The sequence below is a fragment of the Crocuta crocuta genome, unplaced genomic scaffold (assembly GCF_008692635.1).
Source record: "Crocuta crocuta isolate KB4526 unplaced genomic scaffold, BGI_CrCroc_1.0 scaffold127, whole genome shotgun sequence".
Lineage (NCBI taxonomy): Eukaryota > Metazoa > Chordata > Mammalia > Carnivora > Hyaenidae > Crocuta > Crocuta crocuta.
In genome coordinates this window covers 1,621,039-1,644,869 of record NW_027532008.1, presented here as the reverse complement: position 1 = coordinate 1,644,869, position 23,831 = coordinate 1,621,039, and the positions used below count along the sequence as shown (strand labels likewise).

Here is a 23,831-nt window from a genome sequence, read left to right as displayed (position 1 = left end):
ACCCACATTAGTCTCAGGTTAAATAACTTGCCAAAATAATTAGTGAGAGGGGACTGAGATTGACGTTCCATTTGTTAGAATTGATAGTCAAAGCGCCCAATGGCTACACTGCAATTACAGTAAGTAGGATAAAGCTGGAAATGTGGCAGCTGGTGGTTGGATCTCAAGTTTTCAGATCGATGAACACTTGGCTTTGAGACACAACGCCCAAATTTAGGAGTATAAACTGGTAAAGGAGGGCATTAGTGGCACATCATCCCAGAGGGAGCCCCAAAAAGGAATCCCCAAAGTGAGCTTCACTGTTAGAGAAAATCACAGAAGCTCCCTATTCTGAGAAACAGCCAAAGTTGAGGCTTTGCCCTGGGACATTTCCGGACTAGGAGAGTTAAACTGTCGGGATTATGTAGTCATTGAAATCCTGTTTACTGAGGGCCTTCTATGGGCAGGTCGTCATTTCTGGGACAAGTGAGAGGGGGCTGCTTGCGTTAGGGTAGTGGATATGGGACTCCGGAAAGTAGAGTGTCACGATTTAGGGATTGCTTGGTTGGGATGACTGGATTGCTCCAACGTACACGCCCTGTAACCCTTGTCTCCCTTTCCACCGCAGGATCCCATCCAGCTTCAACAAAAATCTCATGTCTTGCATTGGGAAACAGGGTGAAGGGGTGGCTGGGGCCGACGTGCGGTTTGTCCAAGGCCACGTAGAGCAACTGGATCGCCGTGGCTCCCAAAGGGGGCTTTTCAGTTTTCTAAAGTGTGTGCTCATATTGCAGTTTGTTTGGTTTTTTTCCTACAAAGAGCATAATCCGTTTTGTAATTCTATAGTACGTTTGTATTTGAATACAGTGGGAGAAACCGGAGAACGCTAATTACCGTAGCAACCCGCGCACTGGCGTAGAGGCCGCTCCGCCCCATCCCGCCGACTCCGAAGAGCTCCGCCCCCAGGGATCCAGGAACTCTGCGTCCGGCCCAATCGTCGGAAAAACCCGGAGCGGCGAATCGGGCGCGGCCTCGGGCGCGGAGTTTCGGAGCTTGCGCAGAAGGCGTCCGAGGCGCATGCTCCCTGGCGGCCCNCTGTGGATGGGCGATGTGAGTGAGGGCGGCTGCGCGGCTCCGAGGAGGACGACTCTTAGCGTCACGGGGGAGGAAGAGTCTGAGGGGGACAAGTCCTGGAATCTCAAAAGGGTGGAAGTGAATGGGGAGTGGAATTCTTTGGGTGACACCGGAGGGTCCCAGCATCTAGAGGAAGGGACCGAGTCTGAGGGTGCGGGTTCCTGGCCTTCCTCGTGCGTTCATGGAAGGGAAGGGGAGGTTCTTTAGGGGGTAGGATGGCAGGAATCCCAAGGTGGAAGGGCGCTGTGTGTGGCTCTAGCACTGGAGGGGTTACTGGATCCAGAGCGGGATCCCTGAAGAGGGCAAGTGTGGAGGGAAGGGAGGCGAGGGATTGAAAGGTGGGGATCAGGCCGCGCCGTAGATGAAGATCTCCCCTTCCTCACCCCCGCCCGCACCAGCACCGCGTAGCGAACCCTGGGTGGGCTCTGGAACCCGGACTGAGGAGCCTGGCTGCTGGCTGGCCGCCATCGCTCTGCTCTTGCTTTTGTATTTACGCAGCTGGAGCCCTACATGGATGAGAATTTCATCTCCAGAGCCTTTGCCACCATGGGAGAGACCGTAATGAGCGTCAAAATTATCCGAAACCGCCTCACTGGGTACATTTTCTTCTTCGATCTTCTCAATTCTGCGTTAATAGACCATGCTGCAGGTGTCATTCTCGAGAATGTAAACATCACAAGGTCAGGGCTTCTCACCCCCTAATAATAGTTAATATAATGTTATAAACGCTAACATTTGGGGTCTTATTGAGAGGAAGTGTAGCATATTGCTTAAGGACTGGACTCTGGAACCAGACTGAAAGTTATGTCTACTATGTGACCTCCCGCAAATTACTTGCCCTCTCCATCCCCTTACCACAACTGTGAAAATGGCATCTACCTTAGCGAGTTATGGTGAGGATTAAATGAGTTAATTCACATTCAGCATTTAGAACAGTGTCTGCCATATGGTAGATGTTTAATAAATATAAACAGATTACCATCTGCTTAGTTATAAGCACTTTTTAAAACATGTTTATTTTTGAGAGAGAGTGAGTGGGGGAGGGGCAGAGAGCGAGGGAGAGAACCTGAAGCGGACTCTGTGCTGTTAGCTCAAAGCCCTGTGCAGGGCTCAAAGCCCACTGAGGGGCTGAAAACCATGAACCATGAGATCATGCCCGGAGCCAAAGTTCAACACCCAACCCATCGGACCACCCAGGTGCCCCAGTATTAAACGCTTTAAAATCACTTAAAAATTATTTATTTTTGAGAGAGAGAGAGAGAGACAAAGCATGAGCACGGGAGGGACAGAGAGAGAGGGAGACAGAGAATTCAAAGCAGGCTCCAGGCTCCGAGCTGTCAGCACAGAGCCTGCCTTGGGGCTTGAACATGGCCTGAACCGAAGTCGGCCGCTTAACCAACTGAGCCACCCAGGTGCCCCTAAATCACTTTTTTAATAGGTTTTATTTTTAAGTAATCTCTACACCCAACATGAGGCTTGCATTCACAATCCTGACATCAAGAGTCACATGCTCCACCGACTGAGCCAGCCAGGTGCCCTTAAAATCATTTTTTAAAATCACAAGTATGTCTGAGCTAAGTACTATTATTAGAGAAGCTTCAATTCAATAACTGTCTTAAAGTTTACAGAGCTATTAAATGACAAGCCAGGACTCAGGTCTGTTCTTAAAGCCATGAATGCTCTTAACTCTGTCATTCACTTAAAAAGTTATTTATAGAAATAATACTGCATGCAATTGTTCTGGGTTCCCTGGATAGCAGGCTGAAACAAACCATAGTCCCTCCTCTCTGGAGTTTACTACATTCTAAGAGGGACATGAAACAGTAAATATGGAAACAACAAAATGCAGAGAATATTTTGAGATGGTGGTGTTATATCACCCCTAGATTCTTCCTTCTCTTGGGGGAAGGGGGTCTCAGTTTTCCTTGGGGTTCTAGTTAGAAAAGGGAGAATCCTTTTATCAATTGTCAGTATTTACTGAGCAGCTACTCTGCCACGTACTCTATTAGAGCAGCTTGCTAAAACATCAAGTGGTTGAAAAATACAGATGAGAGATATGACATGTGGTCAGTTTGGGCTATTTGGTTGACAGGTACTTTGCGTGTTGAGAGCCCCAATACTTGTTACTGAAACCCAGGTTTGGCTGCCTATACTTGGAAAGGTCAATATTCTAGAGATGAGTTGTCTTTTTTTTCCTCCTTCCCTCCCCACCCCCAAGAGACAAGTTTTAATTGGAAAGGAATAGGAGCTTTATTCAGGAGGCTGGCCATCTGAGGAGAAGGCAGACTCTTGTCCAAAAGCCTACTCCAGGGGCGCCTGGGTGGCTCAGTCGGTTGGGCAGCCGACTTCGGCTCACATGGTTCATGGGTTCAAGCCCCGCATCGGGCTCTGTGCTGACAGCTAGCTCAGAGCCTGGAGCCTGTTTCGGATTCTGTCTCCCTCTCTCTCTGCCCCTCCCCTGCTCATGCTGTCTCTCTCTCTCTCTCTCAAATAAATAAAAAAACGTTAAAAATTTAGAAGAAAAAAAAAAGCCTACTCTAAGGGCACCTGGGTGGCTCAGTCAGTTAAGCATCAGACTTTGGCCTGGGTCTTGATCTTGCTTTTCCTGAGTTCAAGCCCTGCATAGGGCTCTGTGCTGACAGCTCAGAGGCTGGAGCCTGTTTCAAATTCTGTGTCTCCCTCTTTCTCTCTGTCCTTCCCCCACTTGTTCTTGGTCCCTCTCTCAAAGATAAATAAACATTCATGTGCGTGCACGCACGTGCGCACACACACACACAGAAACACACACACACTCTCCAAGGTTTCTCCTGGCCCAGAGATTTTTAAAGTGATTTAGGACAATTAATTAAGGAAGTGCAGTGGTCTATGACAATTCTTTTTTCTTTTTCTTTTTTTTTAATTTTTAAGTTTATTTTACTTATTTTGAGAGAGAGAGCGAGCATGGGAGAGGCAGAGAGAGAGAGAATCCGCACTCTGTGCACAGCCTGATGTGGGGCTTGAACTCAAACTGTGAAATCATGACCTGAGCTGAAGTCAGGAGTTGGTCACTTAACCTCTTGAGTCACCCAGGCGCCCCTCTGTGACAGTTCTTGATTACATCCAGGCTCAGTGGTGCCAGCTACAGATGTTATCACGGGGCCCAGAGGTCTTGCCAAGGGGCCTGGTTCCTTGGGGGTGGGGGTGGGGGTGTTGTGCAAGAGGGTTTGGTTCCTTGGAGCCCAGGGTGGTACAGGAGAGGAGAGCTCCGTTCTATCTAGGAAAGAATGTGTGATCTATCAATGTACAAAGAAAGATTTAGTCAATCCCATGGGCTAAGGGTGCTTGTTAAAACTTAAATACTACTAGGTTGGCCAGAGGTGCTGAGGCCCTTCATACCTAGGAACGGATTTTCTGACTGGTAGATTGTGCTAGCCTAAATATTTTTCTTTTTTGCACTTGTAGACTGAAAGCCCTAGATAATCAATCAGCTACTGGTATGAAAACACGTTCTGTAGTACTTTCTACTTCACTGAAATAAGATTTGGAACTGTCTCTTCCTAACCACAATTACTAAACTCTAGTTGTTTCTTACCGTGGTACATATAGACACATTGCATTTTTAATCAGCCTTACTTGATAAGAGAGTTTGAAAAGGCTTATAAGAATACTGTAAAATGATTAAACGCAAATTTTAAAAAGAAGACCAGGGGCACCTGGGTGGCTCAGTTGGTTGAGTGACTGACTCTTGATTTTGGCTCAGGTCATGATCTCATGGTTTGTGGGTTTGAGCCCCAAGTCTGGCAGTTTCTTATATACATCTGCCTTATGACCCAGCCAAGTCTAGTACTAGGAGTTTATCCAAGAGAAATGAAGACATCTACCCACCAAGAATAGGACTTGAAAAGTGTTCATAACAGCTCCATGACAGTGGCTGAAAACTGCAAGTAGTCTAGATATCCACAAATAGGTAAATAGATAAATATTGGTGTTTTCATACAGTAGAATCCCACTCAGCAATAAAAAAGAACAAACTACTTACATAGTAACAACACAAATGAGTCTCTAGCATTATGCTGATTGAAGGGGTGCCGGGCTGGCTCAGTTGATAGAACATGTGACTCCTGATCTCGGGGTCATGAGTTTGAGCCCCCACCTTGGCTGTGGAGTTTACTTGAACAAAAAAAGGCATTATGCTAAATGAAAAAAGCCTTACTGTATGATTCCATTTATTTAAACTTGTAGAATATACAAAATTGATCTATAGTAAAAATAACTCAGTGTCTAGGATATTTGTGCAGTTCTCTGTGTGTATATTTCATTGCTTATAAAACTGAAACAAAAAAAAAGAACTGTAAACTAATTGAATAATATGCATATTGGAAGTAATTGAGAGAAGTATACCAATATCTACAACCTAACTTTGGAATGTATCAGAAAATAAGAATTATAAGTGGGTAGAGGGGATGGATAGATGGATAATTATGTGACAAAATAAGTATAATAAAGTGTTATAGGTGGTAGAAATGTAGCTGTTTGCTCTACAATCTTTTTTTTTTTTTTAAGTTTTTTTTTTTCTTTTAGTAATCTCTTCACCCAATGTGGGGCTCAAACTTATGACCCAAGATCAAGAGTTGCATAGCACCCTCAATTCTTCTCATTTTTTTTTTTAAAGATTTCTTTTTTTTTTTAATTTTTTAAGATTTTTTTTATTTATTTCTAGAGAGAGAGAGAGAGCGTGAGCAGGGGAGGGTCAGAGAGAGAGGGAGTCACAGACTGAAACAGGCTCCAGGCTCTGAGCTGGCAGTCAGCACAGAGCCCGACGCGGGGCTCGAACCCACGAACTGTGAGATCATGACCTAAGCGAAAGTCGGACGCTTAACCGACTAAGCCACCCAGGCGCCCCAATTCTTCTCATTTTTATGTTTGGAATTTTTTACAAAAAATGTTGGCGAAAGAATATAGTCAGACTATCCTGAATTCAACTCCAACCTTTGGCACATACCAGCTGTGTGGGTTAAGGCCTCTTGTATAATCTGGCTAGGTCTCAGTATCCCTTCTAAATGGGAGCAGTGGCGGGCGCCTGGGTGGCTTAGTTGGTTAAGCGTCCGACTTTCGCTTAGGTCATGATCTCGCGGTTCGTGGGTTCGAGCCCTGCATCGGGCTCTGTGCTGACTGCCAGCTCAGAGCCTGGAGCCTGTTTCAGAGTCTGTGATTCCCTCTCTCTCTGACCCTCCCCTGCTCACGCTGTCTCTCTCTCTCTCTCTGTCTCTCTCTCTCTCTCTCCCTCCTAGAAATAAATAAAACATTAAAAAAAATTAAAAAAAAAAATAAATAAATGGGAGCCATGGTTCCATTCACCTCACAGAGCTGGTGTGAGGGTTCCGTCAGTGAGAGATGGTGCATGTGAAATGGCCAACACAGAGCTTGGCCCATAATGAGCACTTGATAGTGGTCAGCTCTTTTTTTCCCCCCTAAGTCCATGATTCAATTTTTAAAAACATTTTTTAGAGAGAGAGAGAGCACGAGAGCAGGGGAGAGGGGCAAAGGTAGAAAGAGAGGGAGAATCTGAAGCTGGGCTTCATCCTGCCGGGAGTGGCCAACAAACCCTGTGCTGATGGGTGAAAGATTACTCCACACTTTGCTCAGAAAGAGGAGAAGGCACCGGGTCAATGTTTACAGATGAAGACCCCCGTTTACCTCACTTGTAGTTTCATTTATGGCAGTGTCAGGCCAATCACAAATTTCAGTTGACTTGTTGTGTACAGAGGGCGTGTGACATTTCAGGCTTGCAGAAACAGAGGGTGCCTGACTTAAAGGTGAATAATCACAAGAGACTAATCAAGCTACTGTGTGTCCTATTTTTTTTAAAATTTTTAATGTTTTATTTCTTTTTTTTTTTTAAATGTTTTATTTATTAATAGGAGAGAGAGAGAGAGAGACAGCGTGAGCAGGGGAGGGTCAGAGAGAGAGGGAGTCACAGACTGAAACAGGCTCCAGGCTCTGAGCTGGCAGTCAGCACAGAGCCCGACGCGGGGCTCGAACCCACGAACCGCGAGATCATGACCTAAGCAAAAGTCGGACGCTTAACCGACTAAGCCACCCAGGTGCCCCTAATGTTTTATTTCTGAGAGAGAGACAGCACGAGCAGGAAGGGTCAGAGAGAGGGAGATACAGAATCCAAAACAGGCTCCAGGCTCTGAGCTAGCTGTCAGCACAGAGGCTGATATAGGGCTTGAACCCACAAACCGTGAGATCCTGACATGAGCCGAAGTCGGACACTTAGACTGAGCCACCCAGGCGCCTCTGTGTGTCCTATTATTTTGCTAAACTTTGTATACAATGTATAGATAAGGGAGTTCCCCCAAGGACTGCAGAAATGCCTGGGAGGGCTGGAGCGGGACATGGGCAGTCTGGGGAGTCAGGCCTCTGGCATTCCAAGAAACCCACACCCCTCCCAAGTTTAACTGCAGCCCCCCAGAAATCTCTGTGTTACATTTTAGCTAGCTGACATTGTGTATAATCGTCATCCTCAGTGATAAAACCCCAACCCTGGGACCATGAGGAGCCAAAATCAAGAGTCAGTTGCTCAACCGACTGAGCTACCCAGGTGTCCCAGTAGTGGTTAGCTCTTACTGATCGTGGCCTTCACATCTGTGAGCCTCAAGATTCTAGCACACAGCACAGATTTGGCCCTTCATTCTTAGCATCAGCAAAATTTATGGAACTCATATATCCCGATCTATGATCCTTGGCCACAAGCACTGCTGTTGCCCATACCTTCGTGGCTTTGTGTCCATATGTTTATTTAAACTGAGGACCTTGAGTAATATATCCAGAAAAGTTAGGATTATTTCACTGGTGGTAGCTGTAAGGATAATGTTAAGGAAAATTAACTGTGTTCAGTATAATTCTCTTGGTAGTAAGGGATGTCAGAGGATTCAGCCATATCTTTCTACTTCTGTTTCTTGGTGATGCTTTAAAAAATAGAATATGGGGGATCTCCTAGACATTTCCCAGTTTAGGGTCCATGTGTTTACTTTGTCCAGCCAGCCAGATTGTAAGCTTCTTGAGGACAGGAATCTTGTTCTTCAGCTCTATATCAGCTTTGTTTTTGGGTGATCAAAAACAAAACAAAAAAACACATTAAATTATGACAATTTTCAAATAAAACTACAAAGAACAGTACAGTGAACACTCATATAGTCACCACTAATTTCAACAATTGTTAACGTATTGCCATATTTTCCTTATCTGTCACTTTAACTGGATAAATTTAAATAGAGGTTTCTTTTTGCTAAATCATATGAAAGTAAATTACAGACGTTGTGACAGTTTATGACAACATATTTAAGCATACATTGCCAAAAACTGGACATCCCCACAATGCTTCCATCATAGTAACAACATTAACAATGATTCCGTGATACCCATCAAAAGATACCCAAGTGATTCCCATATAATAGTCAGTCTACCTTCAAATTTTTATGCTTGCCCCAAGAATAGTTTTTATAGCTTTTTAAAAATTTTTTTAAATGTTATTTATTTCTGAGAGAGAGAGAGCAAGAGAGAGACATACAGCGTGAACAGGGAGGGTCAGAGAGAGAGGGAGATAAAGAATCTGAAGCAGGCTCCAGGCTCTGAGCCAGCTGTCAGCACAGAGCCCGACGTGGGACTTGAACCCATGAACCGTGAGATCATGACCTGAGCCGAAGTCGGACGCCCCAATATAGTTTTTAAAAAAAAAATGTTTCTTTTTTTTTTTCAGGTCAGATGGGTAGCGTGCCAAGGTCATAACAGGGTTTGAAGAAGGCACATTTGACAACAGTATGAGCACTGCATCATCACACTTAATGAATTAAAGAATCATCTCTTGTCTCATTTTTTAAAATATTTATTTATATTTGAGAGAGACAGAGCACAAGCAGGGGAGGGACAGAGAGAGACAGATTCTGAAGCAGGCTTCAGGCTCTGAGCTGTCAGCACAGAGCCTGACGCAGGGCTTGAACTCACGGGGCTGTGAGGCCATGACCTGAGCCAAAGTTGGACACTTAACCAACTGAGCCACTTAGGCACCCCTGTCTCTTTTAATGTAGAAAAGCTCACATCTTTTCTTTTCTCCTAACACTGACTTTTCAAAGAGTTAAGACTAATTGTCTTACATAGGGTTCTACATTCTGGAATCTAGTTTAACCTTCTGGACTTATTTGCTTCTTTTTGGTGGTGTTTTACTTGTTCTGTCCCTAATATTTCCTGTAAACTGGACATTAGATCTAAGGGTTTTATTGGATTGTAGTAAATATTCTTTTTTTTAATGTTTATTTTTGAGAGAGAGAATGAGTGCAGATGGGGGATGGGCAGAGAGAGGAGGACAGAGGGTCCGAAACAGGCTCTGCACTGACAGCAGCGAGCCCGATGTGAGGCTTGAACTCTCAAACCATGAGATCATGACTGGAGCCAAAGTCGGACGTTCAGCTGACTGAGCCACTCTGGTGCCCCAGATTGTATTAAATATTCTTGGCAAAACTACTTAATAGGTGATATAGTACATAAGTAAATGTTAACTAGATGAGTGTGGGACTGGCCCAGATTGGCAGCCCTTATATTCAGATTTGTAAGTTAGTTTATTTTTTTTAATTTTTATTTATTTCTAGGAGACAAGAGAGAGACAGTGTGAGCAGGGGAGGGTCAGAGAGAGAGGGAGACACAGACTCTGAAATAGGCTCCAGCTCTGAGCTGGCAGTCAGCACAGAGCCCGACGCCGGGCTCGAACCCAAGAACCACAAGATCATGACCCTAAGCGAAAGTCGGACGCTTAACCGACTAAGCCACCCAGGCGCCCCCAGATTTGTAAGTTAATTTTGAACTGGAATATGGCAGGGAACAAAAAACAGTACAGTCTCTGGTTAGAGAAACATTTTTCCTTCCCCTCAGGCCAGGGCTCAGTCTCCTCTGACAATCCCATTTTTTTTTTTTTAATATTTTTATTTATTTCTAGGAGAGAGAGAGAGACAGTGTGAGCAGGGGAGGGTCAGAGAGAGAGGGAGACACAGACTCTGAAACAGGCTCCAGGCTCTGAGCTAGCTGTCAGCACAGAGCCCGACACGGGGCTCGAACCCACGAACCGCGAGATTATGACCTAAGCGAAAGTCGGACGCTTAACCGACTAAGCCACCCAGGCGCCCCTGACAATCCCATTTTTAACCATTCTCTTTCTCTTGTTTGCTTTCTTTCCAGAATCCCAGCCGGCTACTGTTTTGTAGAATTCGCAGATTTGGCCACAGCTGAGAAGTGTTTGCATAAAATTAATGGGAAACCCCTTCCCGGAGCCACACCTGTAAGGACACTTAGATAATGATGATGTTGTCATTTTTATTGTCATCGATAACTATCATTTATTGAATCCCTACTGTATACTTACATTATTTTATTTAATCTTCTAAAAACCCTGAGCAGTAGTCATCGTTATCTTTGACAGACCAGGAAACTGAAGCTCAGGGAAGTGGAATAACTTACCCTGAGGCAATGCAGGTAGTAAATGCAGAGCCAGGATGCAAACTGAAGATTGGTTCCTCTAGAATCCATGCCCTTTGCACTGGCGCCACTGCCTCCCTTAACGGAAGACTTGAAACCCTAGCCCTCTGCCTGACTGAGAAACTAGAACAGGCTGGCGGCAGTGAGGACACATTTCAAGAGAGTTACATTCTGCTCTTCCCACAGTTACTTAGCTTACAGCTGCACCAAGCCGGCACACCTGGGCTCATAGAACCATGGAGCTGGCAGTGCCCTTAGCGATCATCCGTGCAACCCCCCCATTTTATACAGGAGAAAAGCTGAGGCTTAGAGAGGGGGAGATGTTTTGGCCAAGGTAATTTATTTCAGTTTTTTTCAAATATTGTTTGACTCTTGAAATGCCCTTCTCCATCTTAGTTTGTTTGTTTTTAAATTTCTAGGCAAAACGTTTTAAACTGAACTATGCCACTTATGGGAAACAACCAGATAACAGGTGAGTGTAGGGTAACCCCAAGGTAGCTTCAAGTCCCAGGGAAAGTCTAGGTAGAGACAAGATGCATCACTGTGCTGGACTCTGCCGAAGAGGTGGTTGGGGAGCCAAGTTTGGTCCACTTTGCCTTCCTCCTGAGGGATGACTGCCTCCCCTTCCTCACTGGTGCTTCTTGTCAAGACCCGTGTATTCTTTTTAAAAATTTTTTTTCAATTTTTTAATGTTTTATTTATTTTTGAGAGAGAGAACGTGAGCAAGGCAGAGGCAGAGAGAAAGGGAAACCCAGAATCCAAAACAGGCCTCAGGGTCCGAGCTGACAGCACAGAGCCCACTGTGGGGCTCAGACTCACAAACTATAAGATCATGACCTGAGCCGAGTCGGACACTCAACCTTCTGAGCCACCCATGCGCCCCAAAACTCATGTATTCTATTTGGGCCTGCCTCTAGCTTTCCACCCTGTTACCCATAGTAGTGATGTTTTATTCAGTAAGAATTGACCTATTGTGGCAACATAAGTTGGTTCAGCTTCAGCTTTTCAGGGTGCCGTTCAAAAGCTTTAAAACAATGTGTCAAGAGCTTTAAAAAGATCTGCACCCACTGACCCCATAATTCTACTTTTCAGAATTTATTCATGGAATGTGTGCAAAGATTAGCCTCAAAAGTGTTCATTGAAATATTAAATATAAGGGGAAAAATTGGAGAAACCCCAGATATTCTAATAATAGAGAAGTAGTTTAAACGACAATATATTTATTAATTGGAATACTGTATGTCCATTAATAAGTCATTGTAGCAAAATAGGACACATCAAGACATTGGCAATACATTAAAAGTGAAAAAATGCTAGAAACCAAAGGAGTTATACCCAAGTTTTGTAAATCCAAAAAGAGAAGCCAAAGAAAAAAAGACAAAAATATAATAATGTGTTCATAGTGATTACTTTTGAGTGGTTGGGTTGTTGGTAATTTTATGTTTCTTTTGTCCTTTTGTGTATTCTGATTTTATTTTTTTAATATTTATTTTTGAAAGAGAGAGAGAAAGACAGAGTGCGAGTGGGAGAGGGGCAGAGAACGAGGGAGACCCAAAATCCAAAGCAGGCTTCAGGCCCTGAGCTATCAGAACAGAGCTGAACACAAGGCTTGAACTCCCAAACTGCAAGATCATGACTTGAGCCGAAGTCAGACGCCCAACCTGCTGAGCCACCCAGGCGCCCCTTGTGTATTCTGATTTTAAAGAAGATATGTATATCATACTTGAACTAAGAAAATAATAATAAGTTTACATGTTTGATTTTTTTTTTAAGATTTTTATTTTTAAATTATCCAAACTTGAACTCACAGTCCAGAGATCAAGAGTCACATGCTCCACTGACTGATCCAGGCAGATGCCCCTGATTTTTTCTTTTATTGACTTTTCTAGAACAGAGGAGCCTGGGGTGGGCTCACTCAGTGGAGCATCTAACTCTTGATTTCACCTCAGGTCATGATCCCTAGGTCATCGGATTAAGCCCTGTATCAGGCTCCATTCTGAACGTGGAGTCTACCTGGGATTATCTCTCCCTCCCCTCCCCCTCCCCTTCTCCCCTCTCCCCTCTTTTCTCCTGCTCCCCTCCCCCATTTGCACTCTAAGATAAAACAGAATAAAATAGAATAAAATAAAATAGGGGCATCTGGATGGCTCAGCTGGTTAAGGGTCTAACTCTTGATTTTGGCTCAGGTCATGTTCTCATGGTTTGTGAGATCAAGCCCCATGCTGGACTTTGGGCTGACAGCTTAGAGCCTGCTTGGGATTCTCTCTTTCTCTCTCTCTCTCTGCTCCTCCCTCATGCTTGCACACCCTCTCTGTCTCTCAAAATAAATAAACTTAAGAAATATATATTTAGAATAATAGAGGTTGACAGGATGTGGCCTGACTTGTGTCACCTGCAAGCTAAAACTGGTTTTTATACTTTTAAAGGATTGGGAAAACAGAAAAAGCAACAGAGAGATCGTACGTGCCCCACCAAGCTTAAAATTTTTACTGTCTGGCACTTTACAGAAAAAGTGTACAGAACATTGCTGACGCATGTTCTAAAAGTTCAGGGATTTCATCCTAGCCAGGCTTTCCGTCTTTAGGACATAGGTCCAGTTCTCATTCTCTGTCTTTGACTATTTCAATTAAAAATAGGCAGCGAGGGGCACCTGTGGCTCATGCGGTAGAGCACGCAATTTTTGATCTTGGAGTCATGAGTTCAAACCCCGTGTTGGGCATAGAAATTACTTAAAAAAAAAATATGCAGTGAATACAGAACATGTAGATTTCTCTTTTGAGCTCCTCTGACTGGGTCCCCCCATCTGCACTCCTGTAATACTTGAAGCCAGACAGGCTTTGTTCCTTGAGTAAAGGACTTGGGACAGGGGGCTGCTTCCATAACTCTTCTGCCAGGACTGCCGAATGCAACAAATTCGGACCTGGTTAAGGGCCCATCAGATGTGCTGTTCCCTCAGAAGGCCCAGGAGCCCAGAATGGGCCAAAAGAGCTTGTTAGAACAGAGGTTTTGGTGTTTGTGTCTGAATCTTGTTTCCTCCTCTCAGCCCTGAGTACTCCCTGTTTGTGGGGGACCTGACCCCAGATGTGGATGACGGCATGCTGTATGAATTCTTCGTCAAAGTCTACCCCTCCTGTCGGGGAGGCAAGGTGGTTTTGGACCAGACAGGCGTGTCTAAGTAAGACCTCAGCGGTTACTGATGCCCACCCTGGGCCAGCATTTGTCTCTTAGATGGAGGCGTTAGAGCAAGGCTGTGGAGCGCAGTGGTTAAGAGCCTAGGCTCTGGAGCCGGGTGGTCTGGTGTGAGCCCTGGCTCCTATACTGGCTGGGGATAAAGCGGTCAAAAAGCCACCAAACCTCTGACCCTGTTTCCTCATCTGTGAAACAGATGCTGATTGGTAGTATCTGTTCATAGGGCTGATGTCACAGTTACATGATGTGATATCAATAAAGCAATAGGATAGGCTTTATAGGTGTTTGCCTTCTTATTTGTTATTGTTCCTTCAAAAGTGGAAAAACCTTAAGAAGGGCTTATTCTTGATCAGAGTAATAGTTACAAGCATGAGCTTGAGTTATAAGCTTGGGGCCTGGATCTGGATCCTGATTCTCCAGTGATGTTGGGCAAGTTATGCAACCCCTCTGACTTTGGCTCCCTCCTAGTAAAATGCAGATACCACCGTTATCTAATTGTTGGGCAGTTTGATGAGGTAATCCTGGGCAAATGCTCAGCACAGTGCTGAGAAATAAAAAGTGCTCGTGAAATATTCGCTGCCATTTGTTGATCCCCCAAGTAGAATATGAGTCTAGGAGAGCAAGAACCTTGTCCACTTAGGGCTGCTGAGCCCCAGTGCCTGGCGCCATACCTGGCGAACAAGGCAGATGTGGGAAGTCTTTGCTCAGTGAACTTCTACAGCTGTTATTACTACCGTAATGATGATAATGGAAATAGTATTTCCAGCAGATTGGGAGGGAAGCTGCTGTGTGGGAAGCAGCCCCATCATGAAGGCATGGAGGAGAATGGTGAACTAAAGTAGGGATCCCACTGGATCTCAGGGTCCTCCAGCACTGGAATCTTGAATTGCTCTACCTACAGCACGCCTCCACTGATGGGGCGCTCATCCCTTCCTACAGAGTTTGAGGGACTCTCTGTCTCTCTTTTCTGTTCTTAGACTTTACCTTCATCACATTTGTGATCTAAAAAGTGTGTCTACTTTTGTTTTCTACAGGGGCTATGGTTTCGTGAAATTCACAGATGAACTGGAACAGAAGCGAGCTCTGACCGAGTGCCAGGGGGCAGTTGGCCTGGGGTCTAAACCAGTTCGGCTGAGCGTGGCGATCCCCAAAGCGTGAGTCGTGCGCCGGCAGGAAGGTAGAGGGCCTCTCTGGACTGTTGCCAACCTGGGCGCTCCTCATCTGCTTGGTGATGATGGGAGCTTCCGCATGCTGGACCGGAGACTGCAGGGAGACGTCGTTTAGGTCACAGATAATGAGCACCTGCTACTGGTCAGGCTGTGTGCTGGGCATTGGAGATGAACCAGTAGCCCTGCCCCTCGGGAAGCTTACAGTTGGGAGGGAGCCCTGGCAGGGGAGGCACATGCATTCAGACGTGGCTGGTAGCAGTGCTGGGAAAGCAGCTGGGCTCCGCAGACTCCATGTTCCTGCTCTTGCCCAGCAGTGTCACCGTTAGAGATTTATCCACAGAACTGGTGAGAACTGAGCAGGTGGAAAAAAATTATACCCAATTTTAGCTATGGGAGTAGCTAAGAGTTAATGATCCAAACACTACAGAATATTATTTACATCACTATCATACCTGTCCTGCCAGGCAGAGAGCCCTCTTCTCTTACAACTCCAAGCAGGTTTTTCGCTCTCTACATAGAATCTTCTACCCTTTGGCCAAAACCGTGGTTCTCCACTAGGGACAGTTTTATCCCACAGCAGGACATTGGCAACACCTGGAGACACTTTTGGTTGCCACAACTTGTGGGGGAGGGCATCTAATGAGTGGAGGCCCGGGATGCTACTAAATGTCGAACAGTGCACAGCACCATCCTATAGTGCACAGGCCGGCCCCGCACCAAAGACTTGTCTGCCTCGCCCCCAGGTCAGTAATGTGGAGGCTGAGGCAGTCCCTGCCAGAAAGGAAGAGTGGCTACATTCTAGGGGCAGAACTTCAATGCCCAAGTTCTTTTCTCCCCTCCCCTCCCCTCCCCTCTTTTTTTCCCATTGGGTTCTAGTTCTAGGCTGTCAGTTTCCTTCCTTCCTTCCTTCCTTCCTTCCTTCCTTCCTTCCTTCCTTCCTTCCTTCCTTCCTCCCTCCCTCCCTCCCTTCCTCCCTTCCATTTATTTTTGACAGAGACGGAGCGTGAGGCAGGGAGGTGCAGAGAGAGAGGGAGACACAGAATCTAAGCAGGCTCCAAGTTCTGAGCTGTCAGCACAGAGCCTGATGCGGGGCTCAAACTCCCGAACAGGAAGGAGATCATGACATGAACCAAAGTTGCCTAACTGACTGAGTCACCCAGGTGCCTCTCTTCCTTTCTTGTTTTTTTTTTTTTAATGTTTCATTTATTTTTGAGAGAGCCCAAGTGGGGGAGGGGCAGAGTGAGAGACAGAGGATCTGAAGTGGGCTCTGTGCTGACAGCAGTGACCCAATGTGGGACTTAAACTCATGAACTGTGAGATCGTGACCTGAGCCAAAGTCGGGCACTCAACCAACTGAGCCATCAGGGTGCCCCTAAATGGCTAGGTTTTTCAAAGCAGCAAAAGATTCTTTGCAGCTTAACTGTATTTAATACATTGAAGATCAGTTTGAGTGATTTCTTTCCAAAATGTTACTTGTTCTATACTCTACTATATAAAACATTAAAGAAAATATCAAAAGAAATAAATTTCCTCATTGCCCAAAATGACTAATTATGATTTCTGACTTCCAGGCTTCTCCATAGATATCCGTGATATATACATACATGCTCCATGTAGATCAGTTTACATGTGGTAGATTTTTTTTTTTTTAATTTTTATAAATTGTTTTAAAGTTTACTTATTTGTTTTGAGGGAGAGAGTGAGCACTTGTGAGGGGGGAGCAGAGAGAGAATTCCAAGCAGGCTCCCAGCCACCAGTGTGGAGCCAGACAAAGGGCTCCAGCCCATGAACCATAAGATCATGACATAAGCCAAAACCAAGAGTTTGATGCTTAACCATCTGAGTCACCCAGGCACCCAATCTTTATTCATTTTTTTAAAAATGTTTATTTATTTTGAGAGAGAGAGAGAGCGAGTACATGCCCACAGGAGAGCAGGGGGAGGGGAAGAGGGAGGCTTTGACCTCATGACCGTCAGATCATGACCTGAGCTGAGATCAGGAGTCAGACACTTAACCAACTGAGCCACCCAGGCGCCCCTTTTTATTCATTTTTAATTACAGTAACAATGCTCATTCTTTTTTCACAATGCTCATTCTTTTTTCCCCGTTTCCCTCATATACACATTCCCTTTCCCACACAGCTCTACAGTCTCCACCATAATATTTTTAATAGCTTCAAGGTATTTTGACTGTATATTCTGTCTCAAGGTTCCTCAGATGTTGCCGGTGTTGGTTGTTTCTGATGTGTTACCATTTATTCAGTCAACAATAACTGAGTTCCTACAGCTCTGCAGGCCCTGACGTAGACTTTGGAGTTGTAGCTTTAAATAAGAGAAACAAAGTGTGTTCTGCAAGGAGGTTATGTTCTGTTTGGTTGATCATTGTCAGAATTTGGTGCCTGCCTCTAGGGAGGCTCCCTCAAGCCCTGGGAATTGAGGGTGGTAAGAGTTCCCTTTGAGAGTTCATCTGTAAGAGCTGAGTGTGGAGAAACAGAACAGAAATGTGCAGACCCAGGCCAAGGAGACAACCTTCAATTACATGAACATATCAGGAGGGTGGCAGGGTAATCATGGAGGAGACCATTAGCAATTTCCAGCCTCACGCTGGGCAGGGAGAGGAAGTCTCTGCCATTAGGCTTCATCTAGCCACGCCATCAGGAGGCGATGCTAAGACGGGTCAGACATGGAGTCGTCTCACTCCGCTAGCCGAGTCCTGCTCACCAGGCCAGTGTTGCACTCGGAAGGAACTTGAGCTCACTCAGACTTTGAGAATTTGTGGTTCCTGTGACAGGATTGCTGTGGGAGGCCACCTCCTGCTTATGACTCAGTTTCCTCTTCTGGCTTCACTGTAGAGATCGAATATACTAATCATGAGGACACAAGTGCATTCCACACCGCGTGATGGTTACGATTCCCCTTATAAGCCAGATGGCGTGGTGGTGTGAGCCCCTGCCTCCTCACGTTTCGTGTGCACTGATGAGTCTGGCTTTTAGGAGTATGATGACTCTGGAAGCACATTGCCACGTTGTTCTTTTGATTCGTCCCACCTAGGACTGCTGGTCATAACCCAGGCCTGCCTCATAAGCCTACTTATGCATGATTTTGTATACTTTTGAAAGCAATGGATCCTTTGCAAGCCTGACATTCTTTCTTTTCTTTTTTTTTTCAGTTCTCTGTTTATTTTTTTTATTTTAAAAAATATATTATTTTTTTACAGTATTTTTAACTTAAACACTATTCACACTGAACACGTATGGCAGCTTAACCCACCCAAGAGTGAAGTTTAAGAAGCCAAAACTCTTCTAGCTTTGTTAAAAGAAAAGTTGTGCCACAGACCATTGTAGTGATTGATGGTTAACAAAGCAAGGAAAAGCACCAGTCAAATCATGTTAGAATCTCTTTGTTCAAGTGGATTATGGTGGGTCAGATGTTGCACTTCGCATAGGCATGGCTATGATGCAGTGACTCCTTGGAAGATGCAGTTCTCAAATTATATACTTGCTCAGCTATAACATTAGGAGAATTCACTATTTCTTATGTGATAACATAAAAATAGGACTAGTTCTCATTGTGAGCATTACCTTATAACCTCAGTAACCAAAGACATACTTGTCTATAATTAATTATTTCAAATTAACTAACAAGGCCTTCTTCAGAAAAAGGAAATTCTTCTTGATAGTAACAAATGCAAATTTAAGTCTAAAATGAGAAATTTGCCTAACAACCTGAACTTAAATGTACTCATTAAAAAAAATAGTTTAGGGGCACCTGGGTGGCTCAGTCAGTTGAGCGTCCAACTTTGGCTCAGGTCATGATCTCACGGTTCATGGGTTCGAGCCCCGCATCAGGCTCTGTGCTGACAGCTAGCTCAGAGCCTGGAGCCTGCTTCGGATTCTGTGTCTCCCTCTCTCTCTGACCCTCCCCTGCTCATGCTGTCTCTATCTCTCTCTCAAAAAAAAAAAAAAAAAAGTTTAGACATTAACAACTGTTCACTAACCTTAAGGAACCAATTTAGCCTCAAAAAAGGCCATTTTCTAAGATTTAGAGGTCATTTTAATTTGGTGCTTTGTTACATCTTGACTGGTGCTTCTTTTCTCACTGTCTTCACATCAAGCCATGGGGCCAATACTATTCTCAGTAAATGTCTGACAGCTTATTACTTAATAACAGTCTCAGCACTTTTATTAAGCATCCAAGACTAACAAAACGTTGGCAAAGCCTAAGTGTAACACAGTGACGAGAGAGCTTTTACAGTGAAGTCTTCTAACACTGCCTTCCCAGTGTGGAAATAGTGCTACATCCACCAAAAGAGGGCCCCATCTACTCAAATATTTCAGTACTTCACCCCAGGAACAAACTCCTTTGCATTTAGATTCAGATTGCTCTTGACCACAAGATTTTCCAGAGAAGAGCCATCACAGATAACAAGGTCATTACATTGGTCTTGGATTTGGTCCATAGTTTGTAGGAGATCTTGAGCCAGAATAAACCACTCATGTTCCTCTTCTTCCAGCATTTCTTGGAAACAGCGTTCAATAAATTCTTCTTCCCATAACTTCTGTTTGTCCGTTGAATTCCTCTTCATTTCCCATCCACATGTACACTGCAAATGGATTGTCATCTTCATTAGAATGACCATTCGTAATGACATCTTTGTTGATGTTGCTTGGGCTAGTACTGCTGAGACTTGGATCTTTCATGGTTGGCTAGTTGGTTAGTTGTTGTTTTTAACCCAGTGCGTGGCAGCGGGGATGGCAGCCAGCGAATCCGCTCAGCCTCCACGGGTCTCCACAGGCCACCAACTTGACATTCTGTCTTTGATTAGCAGTGGCTGCGGTAGCCATGCAAGCAAGAGAAGAAAGCTGTCCGCTGAGCCTGGGCCTCGGCCCTGAATTGTGAGTGCAGGATATAGGAGCCTGGCAAGATGTCTCACGTCTGTCAGAGCAGGTGCTGTAGGTAATGATGTGGTGTTCAGAGCATGAGCCTTGGAGGTAAATTTGGCTCCAGTCCTTGGTGTGGCCTTGGGTAAGTCACTGAATCTTTTAGAGGCTCAGTATTCTCATCTGTATAATAGGAATAGTACATAATAAATCTGCCAAAGGGCTGTGTGGGACTTAAGATAGGAGACTGTATATGAAAAGCAACAGGCCCAGATCCCGAATACCTACTCCATAAACGGTAGCTGGGACTACAGTGGTGACACTAGGCTACCGGAACGCTCGGGCGCGCGTGCGTGCGCACGTGAGTGTGTGTGTGTGTGTGTGTGTGTGTGTGTAAAAGGGGATTAGACATTTTATAGTTTGAAAAGCTGCTTGGATCACCCTAAATCCAGATTTTCCAGGCCATGTTCACCTGAGCCTTTGCGGGTGGCAGAACAACAGCCCCCCAAGATGTTGAGAAGAGGACAAGTCTGTACTGACAAGATTTGATAAGAGAGAAAACCTAACCACTAAAACTCCTGACTGTGGGGGCACCAGGGTGGCTCATTCAGTTAAGCATCTGTTTCTGATTCTCAGTTTGGGCTCGGGTCCTGATCTCACAGTTTCGTGAATTCGAGCCCCATGTAGGGCTCTGAGCTGACAGTAGGGCTCCGAGCCTGCTTGGGGCTCCTTTCCCTGCTTTCTCTGTCCCTGCCGGACTCGTGCTGTCTCTCTCTCTCTTTCTCTCTCAAAATAAACAAACTTAAAAAATAAAAATAAAAACAAATGTCCTGACTGCAAAGCCTGGGCTCTAGGGCCAGACTGCCTGGGTGTGGATCTCCTATTAGCTGTGTGGCTTTGGACGAATTATGTGGCCTGTCTGTACCTCAATTTCCTCATCTAAAATAGGAATTTTATTGTTATTGCATAGGGTTGTTGTGGGTTTTGAATGAGTTGACCTGCATAAAGCACTTAGAACAGCCCCCGGCCACATAGTGTTATGGAAACATTTGTCTACATTTGTTTATTTTTGGTTCTTTCTTCATTTAAGGAGCCGTGTGAAGCCAGTGGAATATAGTCAGATGTACAGTTACAGCTACAACCAGTATTACCAGCAGTACCAGAACTACTATGCCCAGTGGGGCTATGACCAGAACACAGGCAGCTACAGCTACAGCTACCCCCAGTACGGCTACACGCAGAGCACCATGCAGGTAACTGTGATTCGTGTCCTTTTGGGTGTGTCGTCCTCCAGCATGGCATCGGTAAGGGTGGCAGCTTGGGCTTGAGAAAAAATGGGCAAGAGGAAGCAACCGAGTTCCTCTTGTTAAAAATACGGCCTCCCTGCCTTGGGCCAGGAGTTGACGCTGCTTCTCATCCCCTCTCTGGTCTCTTGGCAGACATACGAAGAAGTCGGGGACGACGCTTTGGAAGGTAAGAAAGGAGTTTGCTCACTCATTCCTCTGTCGTCTGTCAGCCGTTGTCGGGTGACTGGTCTGTGGCTGGCGCTGTGCCTGTAGGTGGGTGCTGAGGAGTACGATGTGGAGTCAGCTCTGGAGGAGATTGCCTTCTGGTGAGAGAACTAGCGCCTGCATAATTATAGTAAGAAGTGAGTGTGTTCCCTGGTGGTGTCCGTACAGGTCCCAGAGAGTCCCGACGGAGCAGCTCAGCAGGGGAGAGAGCGGGTCACTCCCTAGACGTGATGTAGGTCTCCAGTAAAAGTAGCACTTTGTATTTGTCTGATGGTTTGTAAAATTCATTTTTTGATTCTGTGTTTTAATTTTTTTTATATTTTACATTACATTTTTTCCTCCCCTTTTAAAGTTTATTATTTTTTTTTATTTCTGAGAGATAGCATGAGCAGGGGAGGGGCAGAGAGGGAGACACAGAATCTGAAGCAGCTCCAGGCTCTGACCTGTCAGCACAGAGCCCAACGCGGGGCTCGAACCCACGAACTGTGAGATCATGACCTGAGCCGAAGTCGGACACTTAACCGACTGAGCCACCCAGGCACCCCAGTCCATTTATTTATTTATGTAATCTCTACCCCCAATGTGGGGCTTGAACTCACGACTCTATCAGGACTCACATGTTCACTGAACTGAGCCTGCAAGGTGCTCCTCTCATTTTCAAGTAATAGTTACTAACCATTGAAAATTTGGAAAATACAGATATTTAAGAAAATATTTATGTAATATTTAAGAAAATATTCAAATATTTAAAAATATTTAGAAAGATGCTTAACTGAAGAAAAATATTTAAAAAGTCAGATGCTTAACCGAAGGCACCTGTTACCGTTTTTTAATTTTTTTTCCATGCAATTCCAGTATAGTTAACATAGTGTTATTAGATTCAGGTGTAGCGATTTCAACAATTATGTACATTCCTCAGTGCTCATTGTTGTTAATGTACTAACAGAATCACCATTTGTGAGGTCCAGTCATTGTATGCAGTGGAGCTTCGTTTTCATTGCTATGTAATGTTCCCCTTTTAAGAACAGTACTTTGGATTTAGTAATTTTAATCAGATTTCCAGAACCCAAAATCGCAGTGAGGACCACGCCAGGAAAGCCAGGCCACAGCAAGGCTAGAGGGGGGATAACAGCCGCTATTAGAGTACTAACTACATGTTCCATTCTCGAAGTAGCTTCTATTTTCATCCTCAGAGGAAGCCTGCCAGGCCGTGGTATCCACCCCAGGAACTTGCTGAGGGAACAGGAAGTCCCGGGAGGAGGGAACAGAGCCCAAGTGTCCTTTGGCGCTCTGAACGCCCTCTTGCTTTCCTTGCAGACCCCATGCCGCAGCTGGATGTGACGGAGGCCAACAAGGAGTTCATGGAGCAGAGCGAGGAGCTGTACGATGCACTGATGGACTGTCACTGGCAGCCCCTGGACACAGTCTCTTCAGAGATCCCTGCCATGATGTAGTCAGGACAAAGGACAAGCAGAAATAGACTGTGTGATGGAGAGGAGAGACTCCTTTTTAACAAAAGTATTGAAAGAACTTTTACCTTTTTGGAAACGTTTTGTAAGATTTTACTTATCAACTCTTCAGATTATGACAATTCCTGCAACACTACTCCCTTCACTTAATAGCCTTTGGAGTTTGAAAACCAAGGTGCCGTTAAACAAGGTTTTCCAATTTGTCTTTGAACAAGAATTGTCCACGTAGGGTTATCTACACTCTGACAAATTTGTGGATATAATTTATTCAACCCAGGAGCCTTTCTTGGCTTACTGCAGAAAGCCTTTCTACGTCCTTACCCCTTGTGAAGTCAGAATGCACTGATTACTTGCTGTTAGCCAGCCAAGTGGCGGGCAATGTTGACCTTCCATTTCAGGCACCCTTGCTGCCACCCCCCAGGTTTGGTGGCTAGGAACATTGAAGCCTCTTAAGACACTCCAGCTGGGAAGGAGGCTGCGTGGCAGGTGGTAGGAAGTCATGGTACCAGCTACATCTAGACCAAAAGACTCAAGAGTGAGGGCTTGCTCCAAGGGCAGGCCTGGCTCTGAAGCCTTTGTAGAGCATGATCATCGGCATCTGTGTGCCTGACCCACCTTGGCCCACCTGAATTTCATTCAGTAGGTATGAATCCTCTTCCATCCATCTCCAGCACCCATGTGGGAAACCTGGACTTATACCAAATAAGTCCATTTTATTTCTACTTCTGTGTTAAAGGAAATTGTGGAGTGGGGTGGGGGGAACCTTGAGGCAAATGGCCTAGTCACAGCCTTCAGCTACTTTAGGGGCACTGAGTGGCTCAGTTTGGTTTGAGAGTCTAACTCTTGGTTTTGGCTTCTGGGATTGACCCCTGAGCCCTGCATTGGGATCCGGGGAGCCTAAGATTCTCTCCTTCGAATAAAGATATTTTTCTAAGAACACCAGTCTTTGGCTCAGTCTGAATTTTCATGGTTATTGAACGAGACAGTTACA

The 23,831-nt window shown here is 45.1% G+C and overlaps 1 protein-coding gene, 1 non-coding gene and 1 pseudogene across 2 annotated transcripts; 1 reads left to right on the top strand and 2 right to left on the bottom strand.

Annotated features, from left to right (window-relative positions):
- Positions 1-99: 99 nt before the first annotated feature.
- On the top strand, positions 100-23,782 carry TRNAU1AP (tRNA selenocysteine 1 associated protein 1). Its single transcript, XM_077775512.1, has 11 exons — positions 100-119; positions 608-701; positions 847-1,089; positions 1,612-1,709; positions 10,327-10,426; positions 11,043-11,095; positions 13,667-13,798; positions 14,847-14,966; positions 20,951-21,113; positions 21,300-21,333; positions 22,689-23,782. The coding sequence occupies exons 1-11, from the start codon at positions 100-102 to the stop codon at positions 22,823-22,825; spliced, it is 1,194 nt and encodes a 397-aa protein (XP_077631638.1). The 3' UTR covers positions 22,826-23,782.
- Positions 8,857-8,959, bottom strand: LOC144241370 (small nucleolar RNA U13). The gene has a single exon (XR_013338059.1). It is a non-coding gene; the product is annotated as a small nucleolar RNA U13 (small nucleolar RNA).
- On the bottom strand, positions 19,305-19,680 carry LOC144241172 (polyadenylate-binding protein-interacting protein 2 pseudogene; annotated as a pseudogene).
- Positions 23,783-23,831: the final 49 nt, after the last annotated feature.